The sequence below is a fragment of the Seriola aureovittata genome, chromosome 18 (assembly GCF_021018895.1).
Source record: "Seriola aureovittata isolate HTS-2021-v1 ecotype China chromosome 18, ASM2101889v1, whole genome shotgun sequence".
In the NCBI taxonomy this organism is placed as follows: domain Eukaryota; kingdom Metazoa; phylum Chordata; class Actinopteri; order Carangiformes; family Carangidae; genus Seriola; species Seriola aureovittata.
Genome location: NC_079381.1, coordinates 16,251,819 through 16,270,039, shown reverse-complemented (window position 1 = coordinate 16,270,039; position 18,221 = coordinate 16,251,819). Strand labels below are relative to the sequence as shown.

Below are 18,221 nucleotides of genomic sequence, written 5' to 3'. Positions count from 1 at the left end.
TCTGCTCCCACAAAACCCTGTGACAGCTGATACAGAGCACCCACGAATCCCAATGACACCAGTGACACCACGCCTTCACGTCTCAATTCAGGATGTCCTGAGTGGGTGTCGAGCCTGGGTGCAAGGCCAGCCGTGCCCTAAACCACGCCCTTGGTGACACAGCGGTCTGGAGAGGGGGCAGAGAGGAAGTGGAGATGTCACGGGTCTGGGTTTTTTTTAAATTGATGAGTGGACTTGAATGAGGACCGGGCAAAGCTGGTCTTTTGAAGACTCTTCAAGCCAGAACAAATTTATTAATGGCCCTACTTCAGAAGCTCAGCCTATGGTAAACATACTGACAGGATGGGCTATTGAGTTCACTCCACTGTGACACCTGATTTTCTCCATGATGACAAAAAGGACCCAGCTTGAGCTCTCGTCAGTATCGTCTGACCACCACAACTCCGTCTCTCGAACCAATACCCTACGCAACACAACACTGATGCATTTTATTCAGGTATTTTGAACAAAATTCCTTAATATGGCCCCTGAAATAATGTGTTAAAAAGTCTCCAGTTGAATTGTCCATCGCAACACAAACTTTTAAGAGGAAATTTTACTATCCCCTCTTGTCACCGTTAACAGAAAAGAGCACTGTAAAAGTTTAAGTTGACAACAAGCCAGTGGGACTATTTTCTCTCGGCACAAATTGTTCCAGCCAATTATGTTGTCAGCACTTTTATTTTCCTTAACGTTTAGTCCTGTGGATGCCCCTCGTGGATGAGGTTCCAAGCCTCAGACCATCAACTGCAGTGTCCCCGGTTCAATTATAATTTTGATCTGATGGTGGTACTATATGAAAAGTCAAGCAATCAATAACTGTAACAAATTTTATGGCCAACAGTTGTTGAGATGTTTCCCTCAAAGCCACAAATGTAATCTTCGGAGACCCATAAAGGTCTCTGCAAAATCTTCTGTCAATGCATTTGGCAGATGTTATTTCATTGGACAAATGTGGAAACACTGACCTGTTGGTGGCGCCAAAATAAATGTCAGGACACCACCAGTGTCATTAGGATTCATGCTCTGGGCACCATCTGTATCAAATTTCGTGTCTATCTATCCATCAGTTGTCAAAATATTTCACTCAAAACAGAAAAAGGTTAAATGTTAGCAGTTGAATTCATCCTCTGACCATGAATGTCTGTACGAAATTGACAGTCACGTCAATCCATCCAATAGTGGTTGAGATTTTTTAGTCTGGACCAACGTGGTGGACTGACCCACAACGCCATCTCAAGCAAGATCCCTAAAAATCAATGATTTATTTGCATGGCGATGCAGTTAAAAGCAAGGACCATTTTAAATCTGCTCCTTGATATATTGAAAAGGATGGTGGGAAATTTAAAAAACACAATAATTCATCTTCAAACATACAGTCAAATTGCCATATGAACCTTATGGACCAAACATTTGGGTGTTTAGCAGATTTCTAACTGCGGGTGCTGCAGTTTTGGATAAGTGACAGACAGCTCTTAACCAGCTTCAGTTGGTGGTTTTCGTTCCCATGAGACCAACATGGATACACACACACACGGGACCTTGACTGATACGGATACAGAAAAGCACAAAGACACACAGACTGGGGAAGGCCATTCATCTCTATGATAGTGTGGTCATTCCAGTAAGAGCCCACCACCCCTCTCCATCCCACCACCATACACATTCTCATCAGTGCAGTCATCCTTACTGTCCATCTGTAAACATCCCAAGCCTCTGACAGGACTGTCAGTGTGCACCACCATAGGTGGGGGAGGGAGGGAAAACGAGAGGAAGAGAGAGAAAACAGGCTTCAGTATGAGGGAGGATATTCAAGCGTGCAAATTCATACAGTGGTTGAAGAGAAGGAAGAGGGAGGACAAAGCACAAGAACAAGGAGAAGTGAGTAGGAGGAGGATTCTCCTTATGGAAAACAAGAAGGAAACCGTTGCATAAAGAAATACGATAGTATGGTTTGAGGGCGTATGGAATGGAACAACACATTTTTCCATCCTGTTTTTTTGTGTTCTTCCTCAAAAAATGGAGGCATCCAGTTGGAGGTTCAATTCACAACCCAGAGATTACAGTTAGCAGTGTTTTCAAAGACATATTTTCCACATAACCTACATTCTCTCTATGGATTTGGGACACTGTCTTTCTGTCCCACTCGTATATGATGCAATACAGTGAAGGCTGGTGTAAATCTCTTTCAAAGAATAAATACAGAACAACTAGGTGAAATTCCTGCTCATTCAAATCCTGGATGGAGGGTGCATGGACTGTACTTTTACTCACGAACATGCACGCACATACACACACACACACACACACATACACAAAGCAGTGTGTTGAAGAGGATTATGCAGGCTTGAATTTCAACAGAAAGAACCCCTGTCTACAAGCACTACAGAGCAAATCTGGCTTTAGAAACTTTCCTCATCCCAGAGCATCCTGGTACAATAGAGGGGCTGAACTTAAAATCCTGCAGTTTAAACATGTTCATTTTTGAGGATGCAAAGGCACGTTTGCAGATGGATGATCAGCCCCGGCATCAATAGCAACATCTGCAGTGAAAACACAGACGCAAAACTCTTTTACCAAACAACTGCGTGAATATTGTGCACTTCGGGATCACATGCACTTTGCTGGAAAATGTCAGAAACCATGCAAATGCCAAATACCCTACTTGTTGTAGATGTAGCTGCAGGCCAGCTTGTATCTGGGAATACCAACTGGAATGCAAGCATCTACAGGAATGTCCACTGATATCCTGCTATGTGTAAATGTTTGCTCGTGATCAAACTGGAAAAAAACAGGAGGCATTAGTGTGTGTGTGTGTGTGTGTGTGTGTGTGTGTGTGTGTGTGTGTGTGTGTGTGTGTGTGTGTGTGTGTCAGAGAGAAAATAAGTAGCCTTCTTCTTCTGCCTTTGTATGAATCTTAAGTAGTCCCATGTTGAGGGAGGCTTTGTTCGCCATCACTGTTGGGGGCACGTCCTCCAACTTTTCCCCTCACTTCCTTTTGGCATAACATTTATCATTCTTCCCCGACGAACAATCATCCTACAACACGGACTAGCATCTAGCGCACAATAAGCTACCACCACCACCACCACCACCACCCCCTCCCTTTTGCCCCTTTCAGGTTGCTTGGATACCTTTCATCCAGTGGGACAGCTTGTCAACAACATCATCACTTACTTAGAAACTCCCAACCTTCACTTCACTTCACTTTGATTTGCTCCAGCTGAGCCTTATTAAAAAATAAAAAATAAAATACTGCTGCGTCTTGTTTTCAAAATGAAGTTTCCAAAAACATCTTTTTCTTCCTGACTTTTATGTTGCATCCAAAACACTTAAAAACTTCCACGCCTGAATGTCTGGCTCTGCAAAAATTGCAATGCATCCTAAAGTGGTGGAACCTTCTAATTTGCAAGAGAAAGTCCCCTCTGGGAAAATACAGCCTTATCCAGCTCTACTGAGCAACTTGATGCACAATATTTTTTGCTGACATAATGTAGTCTGTTGGTGTTAGCCAGGGGGGGCTGTTTCATAGAAGGCCTGAATGACTCATCAGACCTCTCCTCATCTCTCTGAAAGGGTCAACAGGTGCATTAGCAGTAAGTGTTGAGTGCATACAAACACTGAATCACATCAACCTCATTTCATCCACCACCACTATCCTGGAAACTTTACTTTATACATATAAATCTCCTTTGCCTCTTTAATAATTCCTGCACAAGCGTTCATTTCTACTAAAATTTATCAGTCACATCAAAGAATTCTGAAAACAACCTGTTTCACTGGTTTTGTTACTCCTTTTTTTAACTTCTTCTTTCATTTTCTGTAACTCAGGCACATAAAAGGCCTGGCCTTGTTTGGCGTTCTCCGTGTTCACTCCTATCCCTTTCAGCTGACTGGCCTGCACCACTTATTCCGCTTATTATGAACGCTGACAGCAGATTATTTTGCTTACTGCACCCAAATTCTCCATCCTCTATAGATCAAATCCAACAAATACGGGACTAAGAGACAAAGACAAAGTCGACAAAAGAGACAAAAAGAGAAAAGATAGGGATAGCATAGGCAGAGAACTGGTCCGAAATGAAAAGGGGGAAGGGAGAAGATGAAGAAGGAACAACAAAAAAAAAAAAAGAAGAAGAAGAAAAAGAAAAAGCTGGAGAATACAGAGAAGGAGCAAAGAGGAGGTAATGTGGCAAAGGCGCAAACCCCTATAAATGACTGTGTTTTGTCAGGGAAATAAAGACCGACTAACAGCAGCAGCAGCAACATACCAGCACAGTGAACGAGAATGCAAATTAGCCCTGATGCAAATGTCATAGGTCTTCAGGGGCACAACAGACTGTCTTTATACCAACCCCCCACCACAACACACTTCTCTGTGTACTATCAACCCCCCACCCCCGCCCCAACCCAATACTCCTCCAACTCTGTACTGAAGCGCACTCACACAAACACTTCCAGGAGACAATCTTGTACAGTGCGAGAGAAGTGTAATCACAAGAGACAACATCATGTTCTTACTTCACACTGAAACAAAAGGCCAGAGTACAGTAGGCTCTTTACACAAATGCACACAAACACACTCTCGAGGAAGATAAACCACTTACTTGTCCGTCATGGCGTCGGCTAGCGAATATTGATACATTAAAACTTCTTTTCACTTTTCTTCTCACGGTTGGAAATGGTTGAAGGAGACGTCACAACGTCACAACAGCGTTCTACAGGAAAGGGGAAAAAGCAATGTTAGTTCAGAACAATGAATCATTTATTCACACCTATAGTCGGCAGATAATATTAACACCTCATGGTAAATTACTTTACCTTTATGGTAAAATCATTTTGGTCTGAAACTGACAGCTATTTTCATTCTCGATTCATTGTTTTGTCTGAAACAAAGCCAGGAAATAGTGAAAAATATCTCTCACAGCCCAAAATGATAATTTATGATGAATGTTTAATTTAACTGACATCCTAAAACCCAAAGATATTCAGTTTACTATTAGGAAGAAAAACAACAAATCTTCACATTTGACAAGCAGGAACCAGGAAAAAGGAAATGTTTGGTTTTTCTGTCTATTGACGAATCAATTAACCAACTAATCATTGTGTAATCACAGTTTAAACAGCAGGTCAAAAAATACTGGTTAATAATTGGTGTGTCTTGTGAGTCATTTTTACCATGTATTGTGTCCATTATTTTGTGCTACATGTATGTAAATCAAGTAGTTCAAACAAATACTAATAAACGCAAAGGTCTGAGCAAATCACTACTATTGTGACAGCTCCTGTTTGTTCAAGACAATGAGGACAAAAAAAATTTCCACTGAACAGGCCACGGTCCAGCCTGGGACAACGTCTAACTTTGCAGACATGCTTCACTTGCCCACAATTAGCCTAGTAAGGCCTGGTCTCTTCAACTTTCTGGGGGATACTGTTACCATAGTTACCTAGGCAGCCAACCAGCCAGCTAGCTAGCATAAATAGAGTGCACCAAGAAATCCTCTGGGTAGTGAGCAGACAATATGAATCCAGTCACAGATGAAGAATGCATTGTGTGACTGAGGAGCAATTTTGGCAATCAGTGCAGCTGATTATCATCAATCATCACTAATAAAAACATCATAAAAATCTGAATTATCAAGTGCAGCAAATGCCATTACATTTAAAGAAATCCATAAAACACACCTCTGTTAATGGTGCATATTAGTGAATGCACATAAATCAGCAGATGTTTACTGCCAGCCTTCTGATTTTGAAATTTTAATGAGGCGATGAGACAAGACACATCCTGTGCCCTGCTGGCTGATGAGCAATTTCCAAAACCTGGCATTAGCTCTTCAGCTTATCTACCTATAAAAGATTACGACAGAAGCACATTAAATTCACAGATTATACCCTGTTATGTGTTAACACAGATTGTGACCTGCCAGAGTTGGATTTTAGGTTCCCTAAGCAGATAAGAGGTTAGATACCAATTCACAGTTTAGAATAAATAATAGACCTGAAGCAGCTTTTAAATCCTTTGTTTCATCTCAAAAACACATCTTTTTCAGTTAATAATCCAACACTGATTAAACAAAGGATTTATTGGTTCTATTACTGTCAGCTGATAGGGCTACAACTGGAGGGAGACAGAGGAGTGAGTAAGGTCTCAACCCCACCCAGTCTATCAGCCCAAAAGCCAGACAGACAGCCACCAGCCTTGGAGCCAGCCAGCCAGCCAGCCAGCCAGCCATCGGCAGTCTGTCTGTGTAGGGACCATGGCTAAACGGGTGCATGTGCGTCCTCTTCCCTGCTTTCCTTTGACCTTTTCCAGACTACATTTCCCTGAATCTGAACTTTGAGTCCCACCATTCTTCTTTGCTGTTGCTCCAGTGCATTTGCTTACCTGTCAGTCTGTCTCTTTCATTTTCCTGCCTTATAAGAGCTCAATGAACTTTTGCCCATGTGTCTATCCTCAGTTTAGAAGCAGGCATTGCGCTGTATACACCCAAGTAACGTCTGGCAATCAATTTAGCTCCATTTCCTCTGGTCTCTACACCGCTGTTTATAGGAAATATTTTAGACAGAGGACAGACTCCAACATCGCAGTTACCTTAAGAGATATTTTAACAAATGAGGGAGCGAGGGGTGACCTTGATTGAATGAATTTGAGGGACAAATCTGAATTAGTGGGGTGATGAATGTCTCTTCCATAGCTTAATTTTTAGAATTCTTTGTCGAGTTAAATAAAAGAGACCATGCCAGAATTTCAGGGTTGAAATGTCGCAGCCTTTCTCTCCAGAAGCACAATAACTCCATTACAAAATGACATTTCCTTACATTACTAAATTGTTGAAATATGCAAGAGCTTGTACTTTTGTACAATGTGCATATCCAACCCAAGTATGAGAGCTTCATATGAAAAACATCCCAAACTCACTGTGGTGTTGATGTGTGTGGTGTTTTCCTGCAACGTGAGGAGTTCCTAAACCAAAACCCAAAATTAGACTCCTGCCTTCTCCTCAATGTGCAAACAATGATGCATTGCCTGGTTCAATACTCAACACAACCCTGGATGCACTGAACAACAAAGAACTGTGCGACTGTGCTGCAAGTGCATGTGCATAAAAAAGTCACACTGCCAGATAATGTGGTTTCTACCGGTGCACAGTGGCGATAGGAACCTACTCAGAGCAAGAAGAACGCTTCCTTTTGAAGTGATGTGATAGCACTTGAAAACACATGTTAGTTAGCTTTGATATACCTGCACCAAGCACTCACAAACAATTAAACCCAGCATCTCTCTCCAAGCGTCTCGATGTCCAGTTAAGAGGAGCAACCAGTGGCATGGTAAAGGAAAATCTGAAATGTCCACGCTGGGAGGGTAAAGCCACTCCCTCCCCTCTCAAGGGAGATTTATGAACTCCTGCCACGATATACATACTCTGTCCACATCTTGCTGTAAACAAAACAGCAGACACTGGTGAAAAGAAAAGAATGAAAACACTGCCCTATCCTCTTCTCAAACTCAAACACAGCCAAGATGAAGCAAAAAGCAGCTAATCTATATGAAGTGTGTGGGTATTTCCTCAAATACGGCACAACAGAGTCCCACTCACTGCATCATGACAACCTGCCCTACACCACACTGAATTATTTACCTACCAGATGAGATTTGGGTAAAAATAGCATGCACTATACTGTAGATTCTCACATATCTGATTCCTATGGCAAAAGAAAAAAAGGTGTTGACATTGTGAGATCACAGCAGTCAACACACTTGTGGGTGTCCGCACAAGATGATTGCGACGTGAATCTTACCATAATCTGAGTGGGAAGATCCTGCAGGCTGAGAGAGAGAGAAGAACGCTGTAGGAGAGGCTCTTCCAACCTGGCTCAGTCACACTGTCATTACTGGGAAAGTCACCAGTGGTTTGCATGACAGATGAGGAAAGAAAGAAAAAAAATAGAATGTGATCGTCCAGCAGACTGTCACCTCCTCCCTCCTTGCTCTCTGCTCATGCTCCTCTCACTCTCTCTCCTTCAGTCTGCCTCTCTCTATCTTGCACGATAAACAGTGGGAAAAAAGAAGAGAGAGCTCAAGAGGCTGGAAAGGGTGGAGAGGCAGTGCTTGCATTAAAAGGGCTGTTCCACTTTAACTCATGTCAGAAGCAGAGTCTGTCTCCATCTGAGTGTATAACCTAATGGCCAGGATTGCCTCTCTCCCCTGTCACAGCAGTCAAGAGCTGCTCGCCAGTGGAGAGCGACAGCGACAGGATCGCGCCTCTGGAAAGCGTCAATGCACACAATTGCTGAGGAGGGGGAGGGGGAATTCGGGGTGGCGGGTGAGGGGAGGAAAGAAGGGGGGAGGGGGTTGAGGTTAGGGTAGTGTGCATGTGTGTCTGTGGGAGTGTGTCTATTGTTGTGGGGATGTTTTTTTTCTCTCCGTCTCTTCTTTAAGGAATGAATGGGGACTGCAGGTCCAGCTGCTGCTCTCTCTCAGCGCTGTATTTAGCCCTAGGTGATTTAAACTGCACACACCCACACCCACACACACAAATGCTAACTGTAAAGGACAGTTTGCATCCTCAGGCAATGGATCGTTGATGTTGGGACTTCTTTCTCACTATAGACACACTAAACAAATCAAATGAGTGACAACAATCTGATAAAAGGACAACTGATTAAAACCTGCTGACTTCAAGTTACTTTTCGGTCATGCAACATCTTCCACATCACCTCTTAACAAATGTTACTGACTTTGCAACTGCTGAACCGCTTCACAACAGATGAAAGATGGATAAGGACAGAGAACACCTTCTCTGTTCAGCTGTGTCACACAGTGATATCCTCCACGGTCACAGAATGTACTGTATGTAGACTAGCTCTCCCAACTCCCATTCCCTTCCAGCTCCCTGCTCTCAGCAACACACAACGCTGGGAACCTTTTCAAAACATCAAGTTAGCTGTCAATAGCGCTGCAGCAACGCATCAGTAAGCTTCCTGCACTCTCAGCAATAATCACTCATACCGTAGCTGTGGGTGCAGCATCTTGGGAATCTTCATGGATTTCATGCACAGTTCATTGTACAGTGTAAATGTGCAAATGACAATAAAAACTCTTGAACTCAGTTTTCATTTATGTATTTCAAACAAATAAACGACTGCTGTGCTGAGCTTGCTCATATGATAACTAGTTTTAGTCAACGAACAACAAACCAGGGCGTGGACTTTTTCACTTTTATTGTTACCTTACATTGTAAAATGAAGAAAAACAGGAAACCAAGCTTCACATCCACTGTTTACCTTTGCATCAGCTGATGTAGAACCACCATTCAATCATGAGACAGTTTTGCTGAGACATCTCTGGAATGCAGCGATGCATTATGCATGCCCAGTAACACACGAGCACACACACACACACACACACACACACAGACAGACACACAAAGTGCCTACACATGCCACTCTCTACTGCTCATACAGAGCCAGATGCTACTCTGTTTTTCCAATAGGAAATTATTCCAGCCTGAGGGTGTTGGGGTACTAGGGTGTGGCAGGGGAGGTTTGTGCGTTTCAAAAGAAGGTGGGGGTGTTGTCCCAGATGTCTGTTTCATAGAGCCAGTGCAGCCCACCTCAACATCAGAGCACCACAGACTGGCCCCTGACCTTCAACCTTTAACTCCTGCAGGACCATAACAATGATGTTGCTGCAAGTCACACATCAAACTCCAACCGGCATTATTTCCTAAAAGCATGACATCTAATGGGCTTGTATGAAAGGTCGATACTCTTCCATGTATTTAGTATGCAGTGCACATCATTTGAAATTCAAGAAAGAGTATAGTTTGCTGACTCGACCGCCAGGAGAATACTGATAATTAGATTGCTAATGAGCAGAAGGGAACAATAAGGGGCCGTGTGTGTCTGTGTCAAAGACATGGCACCTTTTACAGTGACCTCCACAGCAGGAGGTGGAGTGCTACTGCCCAGACCATTTGCAGGTATTCCAGCCTTTTGTACCAGAGGAGCTGGCTGACGACCAAACTCAGCAGAGGGGACTGGAAGAAAGCCTCTGATGGCTCGTGAATGGTCCCCCTCAAATCCATTAAGAGTTTATTCAATTACCTGACAGTTACTCACTGTAAGCATGTGAAGAAACGTGACATCTCTTAAAAGGAGGGGGGGCGGTTGTCTCCTTTGGGGTGGTCGAATAATTGCATTTAGATCTGAGGAGAAACACATAAATGCAGTATGTGTGCTTAATGCAAGTTCCCTATATGCAACACTGGACACACTCCAGTAAGAACCAATTTAAATGCTTTTACAAGAGAGAAATCTGACAAACAGCCAGAGCTTGGCCTGAAACCCAAAAAGGCATCCAAATAAATAACCCTGACATCCAACACAAGTGCCATTTCTGCACAAAGTTCACGTCTAAAACAAAGCTCTCTTTCAGACACACAGTTCCTGCCTGGGTTTCTATTTCCCACCCATTTTAAATTGATTATTGATGAAGGGGTTTGCATGCTTAAGTGTGGTTATCATTAACAAGCAAGAGCATTCTGTGTAATTTCATTGAGCACATGTGAATCCCGTGCTTCCAATGGAGGTGAAAAACAAAGACAAAGCACAACTTATAGACAGATCAGTTTCTCCATAAATAGAATTTAAAAACAAATTAAATACTGACTCACATGTGTTAAAAGTGGATTAATTAGCTTCCCTAAAATGGGAGGTCCTGGGAAAGCTTTGTGTGTGCAAAGATTTCCTCACATAAAGAGCATGTAAGGGCAAGTTAAGTTCCATAAACATCAAAGAAATCCACAAAACAAATCAAGGCAAAGTTTACCTTCAGGACTATGCACGTTGAGGAGAAAAGAGCAGAAAAATGATTGTGTTCAACCCTCAACTCTGCCTGTAACCTGCTTATTTTCATACAAAATACTAAATCTACCAAAGTGATCTTCCTTTCCAATGGCAGTTCCAAAACCTGCAGCAATGACAACCTTATAACACAAACACAACCTCTAACCCGAGGGAAAGTCAGTGCGACTGACGGACAGAGATGCCTGAACGGCTCAGCAGCACGCAGTGGTTTAATGATTTGTCTGCTGTTGGTGAATGATCACACAGCAATATCCTGTTCTGGCCAGTTCTCCGGGCCCCCCTGAGGGTCTGACTGACATGATTCTGGCTTGCCCGGGTGCCACTGAAGCACCAGCCAGCCAGCCAGCCCATCATATTGACAAGATCCGGGTGGGTGCCCCCCCTCGATGCCCGAAGTGACCCAGCAAAGGACCTGTGGAGTCAAACTTGATGAGGCAGAAGAACTACTTATTGAGGTCGCGAGGAGAAGGATGTCATATCCCTTGCACTTTGGTGAAACGCTGAGCGAAGAGGAGGGAGAGGCATGGTGGATAATGTCAGTAACGAAGCTGTGGAAAACAGATTTAGAAAACACAACAGCTGTATTTAGGGGGAAACTAAATAGCTGGCATGCTTCAAAATTCCCAAGTGCTTATGCAATGTAAACTAAGCCTGCATACAACATAAGGGGGGTTTCTTTACCCTTTAGTGAAGAGCATTTCATACATTTTTTAATTTTTATAAGTTTTCAAAATATAGTGAAAAATGCCCATTACAATGTCATGGTACTGTTGGTTAATCAGAACAAGACGGCTGTAGCCGTCACCTTGAAGACTGGGCAATTTGTCACGCACATTTATACCATTTTCTGATATTTTAAAGACAAAACAATGAATTGAGAGAATAATCATTAGTCACTGCCCTACATCAAGCTTTTAAATATGTATAAACGTTTCATTTCATCGTATTTTCTGGCTTTTTTAGTCTTCTGTGATAGAAAATTGAATATATTTGGGTACTGGATTCTTGTTTGACGGGCTACATAACATTGGGATCGGGGGAAAGTGCTTTGCATATTTTTCTCAGATTTCAGCTGACTAATGATCGAAAGTCTTCATTAGTTACAGCCTTAAATCAATTCATTTTCTGTGGACCAGCTATTCAAATAATTGTTTCAGCTTTAATCATGAGCAACACACGGAAGAACTTGAGCCTGTGAAGGCATCTGCCTCTCCATCGGTGTCTCAAAAGTATTTAATTCCAGGGTTGAAGAAGGTCAAAAGAAGTAAAAGGGTGATGATGTGTGTACTTTGAATTATACTACATAGAGCCAAGAGAGTCAGGACTTCAGTTAGCCAGGCCAGAGGGCAAGTGGTGTGACAGAAAGCAGCTCCATAACTTCTTATTACTCCCCCTCCAGTCAGCACAACCCCAGACCAACGAAGACTAGACATGCATGCAGGTGAAAGGTTTATGACCATCCACTGATGGGCCCCAGCTGCACTGGGCTGCCCTCCTGTCTCGGCACAAGATGCCTGGAGAACTACAGAAACACAGCTTGAAAGACAGAACAGTGCATGCTGCAGGTATTTACATTTCACTTGAAGCTCCAAACCTCATATAAACTGTGGTTATGTGGATACGTGCTCCACCGCTGTCAATAAAGGGCTTTTGTTGTTGCAGTGAAAGAGCACCCTTGATTTATGCATGCAAGGGTAGAAACCCCTGAATGACCTCTGGGTTGCCAGAATGGCATTTTGAAAGTGCAAGGGGAATTTAATCTTTAAAAAGATTTGTGTGAGCACGTCTGGTGGACACGTAATATTATATTCAAGAGTTATTTTGCGCTTCAAGGACAGTGACAGCGGCTGCGTGGACTCAACAGTCGCAACAGTCGTCCGCTAACATCTTATTTTTCCGCAATTGGGCTTTGCAACGTCGCGTGGGAGACAGTGAAAAGTTTTAAGCGCCATGAAAACGTGGAAAAGCCCCCAAAAGAGGAAATTATCAGCATGCATTTTTTTTCTTCACTGTGTCTCGGTGGGGGTTTCGGCTACAGTGCAACAAGTGCACCGCGATGGTACGCATGAGTACGGACTGCAGGACTCTGGCTGAAATAACTTAAGAAATTTCAAACAGAAAAGTGTCGGTAGCTTCTCCGGTTGCCGAATTAAACTTCCAGTCAAGTGAAAGCGACAGATACTCACTGCAGGGGAGTTCTTCCTCTTTGTCCCGGTGTGTACGGAGATGAGTGTCGGAGCAGCGGCAGCGTGACAAAGTTTGGTTTGTTGCTCTCCCTCAGCTCAGCATGGCGGCGACTGGGGCCAGAGACTGGATTCAAACCTCTCCGGGCTGCGATATCAACAGAGAGGGGGGAGGGTGCGGGGGGGGGGGGGGGGGGGGGGGGGGGGGGGGGGGGGGGTAGTGGTGGTGACAGACTTTCAAAAAGTTTACTCAAGTATAAGTTGCTCTTACTCGGACGTTACTTGAGTCATCCATTTTATACTACTTAATCCTTCTACTCCGCTGCATTTACTTGAAATATTTAGTTACTTTATAGATTTAGATTATTTATAGAAATATAACCAAAGAATAAAGTATGATGTTTTATTCATACCCAGCAGTATAGGGAGTTAAAATTAGCCGTACCTAGAGGAAGGGTAGGGCTTAGGGCTACATAAAATGCAGCATTAATAATGAAATAATATCAAAGGCTAAAAATTTTTCTCAGGTTGGACACTGCATAATTGTTCTTTGTAGGTCAGAAGTAAAGGATTTGAATACTTGCTGAATTCATGAATATGGTGCAAGAGATGGTGCATGATATTTCCTAAAAATAGATCATTAGAAACACCTATTGAAACCCAATGGAGGAAAGTAACTTGGAGCAGTTACTCAAGTAGGCTACTGTACTTGTAAACTTTTGAGGTATTTGTATATGACTACTGTAAAGCAAATATTGCATTTATTTGACATCTTAAGTTACTTTACAGGTTCAGATGATTAATACAAAATATAATCAGCAAATGGATTATTAAATATTCAGCAATATATACAGTGAAGTAGTTAAAAATTACCCTTCCTTTACCAACTGCAACATTGTGGTGTGGTGCTCGCACATTAATGCGTCAGTAATTATAATCCAACAATATAAAATATATTCTTGACATATTCTGCATGACTATCACTTTTGGTACTTTTTTATGTATTTGATTGATTTACACTAATATTTAAATGCTGTGCCATTAATGTCACTTTATGAAGTTGTTGACAAATACATAAAACAATGTAATAAAAACCGACCGTTTCCCATAGGCCCATTAAAATCCAGCGGTGGCAAGTAACTGAGTATATTTAGTCAAGTACTGTACTTAAGTACATTTTTGAGATACTTTACTTGAGTATTTACATTTATGCTACTTATACTTCTACTCCACTACAATTCAAAGTCAAAGTTCACATTTTATTTTTCATGCAACTGTTCATTTATAATGTGTCCTTTATATTCTTGACGAACAGTTGTTTCAAAGCCGTTGCTTCACTTCTGAATGGTAATCTGATGAAGAAGACTAATTGCGTTTTATTTCCTTTCTTTTTTTCAGATTTTAAGTGATTTTAATCTGAATCTGAATATCAAAATCAGCCTAAAACAGGCCATCATGTGCAATGTGTGTGTAGTCATAAAATGTAAACTTGTCCTCATGTCATTGAACCCCCCAGATTTCCAGAGATATGACAGAGGACATGACCTCAGTGTCCTCTATGTTAGCTAGCTACAACCCTGGTGAGGAGTCAGTTACCTTAAAACCCTGGCTGAAGGGGACTCTGTAGGTGGAGCTAGTGGGTTTAAAAGGTCATCAGTGGGGGTCAAAGGTTGTACAACATTTTCCTAAAGGAGAAGTGAATCAAAAACACAGTGGAGGAAAGACAGGCTGACCCTTGTCTCATTGTGCAGGGCAGAGGAGGAGGGAGTGGGGCTTTCCATGCCACTGCAGGCTGAATACAATACCATCTTTGAGTGAAAGACAGATTGCTGCTGGTGTAAGACAGAACAGCGCCGCTGTCTACCTCTGTGGCTGCTTTGTGGGCTCATTGAATAACAAACGTAGAGAAATTTACCTGCCCAATTTAGCTCGAATAAGTCTATAATGTCCTTTTACATCCACAAGGAAGAATTAAGCCGGATCCTTAATTATGCCAATACTCCAAGGCATCATCAGCTATACTACAAATTGTTTATATTCATATCAGCCCCTAGTGATTTGAGAGCTTAGAGTTGAAGGCTGGCTGCAGTTAAAAGGGGACGGTAAGTGCTGCCTGAAATGAATACGAAAAGCAGCTGGGTTTATCTTCACTCACTCTGTGACATGTGCTGCTAAGAGAAAACAGGTGACCAAGGAATGTGTGCTGAAACCCAAACATAATACTGGAGCTCAAATGATTTGTTGCCACTTAGCCAGATCTGTATTCCTGAAGACATTTTATTTACTTATCTAGTTTCTGTATCATAAATTTCTCTGTCCTTATAGGTTTTTCTTGTCTTGTCAGTACACCTCTCCTTATTCCTGTCTCTCTTTCATGGACACACAAGTTGTACATGTTAGCTGTTAATTTACTGTTACTCAGCATGAGAATGACATTTTAATGCTTAAATGGTAGGTGTTTTTAAAAACGAACATGCAAACACAGAGACACAAAGACACTTCACAGTGAACCTTATTTTAATGCTGCTCTGGATAAGAATATCAGATAAATGTCCAAAATGTAAATGTAACATGGACTGAGTCAGACACACACACAATGGATGAGAAAGTGATAGCCTAAGGTGTAGATTTCAAAAGTAAGTATATGATCTTCATGCCTGAGCTCTTCAGACACACCAGTTGGATATATTTAGAGTCCCTAGCTGGTGTATCCATGCTACAAGGCAGGCCACAATTATTCACAACACTGGAAAGGCCAGCACTGGTCTGAGATCAGTCAAGGGGGGAGTGCATGTGTGTCGACTGGTACGGGACAGGATTAACACCATAAGAGTCAGAGGTCAGGGCCAGTGGTCTACTCATATTAAATGTATATGCCAGAAACTCAGGAGTTTTAAGCGTAAAATATTTCATATTCAATTTTTATTATTACAAGAGTTGGTACAGTTTAAGTTTTCCACCTAAACAATGACTTCTATGGCTGAAAAGTATTTAAACTTTCAGTATACAGTCCTGAAGGATGATAGCCTGACAGCTATAATCAGAGATCAAATAGAGCTGGTACTGTTGTCATACACCAAAATGAGCAGTGATGTTGGCCTGTGATGGACCAACCGTGGAACTTCTGCCCTGTTTCCTATTCACCCATTATGTTGACTGTGCTTTGAAGAAATAAAAATGTAACATGCTAATAACTTAATTAACTGGAACAGAACTTTGAACATGACTTTGAACTGTTAAGACTGTTGTTGAGCAGCTGTCTTAAATCCCACTCAAAGGATATAGTTCCTGAGGGACAGTGGGACAAGGACATCCTGCCTCATTCATACCAGATATGTTCACAACTACACAAAAGTGGAAAAAGACAAGAGTTTTGTGTTCTTGTTGTTTATGTTGTAACCTGTGACTGACCTCTACTCCCCTCTTTGAAACTTCCGTCCCTTCTTTCTGTTCTGAATAAATGAATGACATGTTTCCTTACACTCAAAATTAATTATTAGCCTAATGCAGCTCTATAATAAATCCTATCTTCATGAAGGTTATAATGTTCAGGTTTTGTTGAAACTGTTTAAGTAGGTGTTGATTCAACTGTACAATCATTTTGGAGGCTGTGGTTTGTGGTGCTGTTGATTTGAATTACTCCCCATTAATATAAATGGGGTGAAGAAACTAATAGAGACACCTGTCATTACAATGCAATACAATACAATTCAAACTGCAGCCTCCAAAATGACATCAAATTAACAGCTCTCTAAAACAGATTCAACAAAACCTGAACATTATAACCTTTGTGAAGATATGATTTATTGCAGGACTGTTGCATTAGCTTTAGCTATAGGCGCATCTAATAATTTGGCAACCCAGTGTAAAGGTATATAACTTCCCATAACTTCCACTGGCTGTAGGAAATAGTCTTTAACATCAGTGTTCCGTGAGTAGTGTGTCAAAGCAGCACCATCTAGTGGCAATTTTAAACATGTCATCCTTATGTTTGATGAAATCCTCTATAATTGAATCCATTTGTGCAGTTTCTGCTGTAATTATGTAATGAATGCATAACAGACCATGAAGGTGTTACACTTGAGATGGATAAAGGCATTTTTTATGTTTTGAAGGATGTTGTGCAGTTAATTCTAGTATTGGGAAAATTCCACATTCACAAGAAGAGATGGACAGTCTCCAAACCATTTTTAAAAAATCAAGAACTGCATTAATAAAAGACAAGGTACTTAAAACTTAATTGGTTCTTTGATAGATTTCTTATGGCTCGATGATACAATATTTGTATTATAGAATTTGTATTAGGCTACTTTTTCTTAATATTTCTTTTTCTCTCTCTTTTAACTTTAAATATGAGAGTTTTTGTGTGCATACTGTTGATGTGCATGTTTCTCTAAAATAAAGAAATAAAGAATTTATACAGTATATTGTACTTCTGCGATTGTGCCAAAGGTGACAGTGGGTAAAGCTCTCACCGGAAATCCCGCCTCCTATCTCTAACATATAAACTAACAGCGCCCCCTAATGGATGGTTGGAAATACATATATATTTTTTACAGTTGTGCAGAATACATAGTGCAAAGTCTGTGTAGTTAGTATCAGTGTGATGTAATTGACCTCGAGTGCCATCAGGTTAGTTTTAAAATAGCCTACCTGACTGCACCAGAGTGAGCATGAGGACTTCTGCTGCACTAGTGTTGAAACTACAACAGCTGCACAACTGTAAATAGAATTTGGCAGCAATTTTACAAATAGAGACTGTTTTTCACTTTTTGTTTCACTTTTTATTATTATTATTACTATTATTATTATTATTTTATTTTTTATTTTTTACCAAAGATGTAAAAATCTGAAATGTTTGCATAGGTACAAAGAGATGAAGCCTAAAAGAATAAAGTGTTTATCTATGCCTTTGCTCTGTTGATTTGGCTAAACTCAATGTGTATTCTCTCAAAGCTAATATTAAAACACAAATAAATATGGTGCCTGTGAACAAAAGTACTCTATGGTGACATATTGTACGTGAACATACAGTGTATGCTTTTTATTATTTTGTGTTACTTTTTTAAGTATGTAGGTCAAGATAAGCAGTGATGCAGTGGTGTTTTTGCACATCTATTCAGCCAG

The 18,221-nt window shown here is 41.3% G+C and overlaps 1 protein-coding gene across 8 annotated transcripts in view; it reads right to left on the bottom strand.

The window, feature by feature from the left end:
- Nucleotides 1-13,218, bottom strand: part of sema4d (sema domain, immunoglobulin domain (Ig), transmembrane domain (TM) and short cytoplasmic domain, (semaphorin) 4D) — a 39,385-nt gene extending 26,167 nt beyond the window's left edge. For 2 of the 8 annotated variants that reach the window (XM_056403790.1, XM_056403785.1), the window contains exons 1-2: nt 13,098-13,218; nt 4,647-4,757 (exon numbers count right to left, since the gene is read on the bottom strand). Coding sequence is in view for 5 of the 8 variants with exons in the window: in XM_056403785.1 (XP_056259760.1) it covers nt 4,647-4,684 (38 nt within the window). In the remaining 3 variants the exon portion in view is untranslated. Of the gene's footprint in view, nt 1-4,646; nt 4,758-7,842; nt 8,122-13,097 lie in introns of those variants that run through there. The other 6 variants (XM_056403786.1, XR_008830309.1, XM_056403784.1 and 3 more) reach the window with 6 other exon arrangements.
- Nucleotides 13,219-18,221: the final 5,003 nt, after the last annotated feature.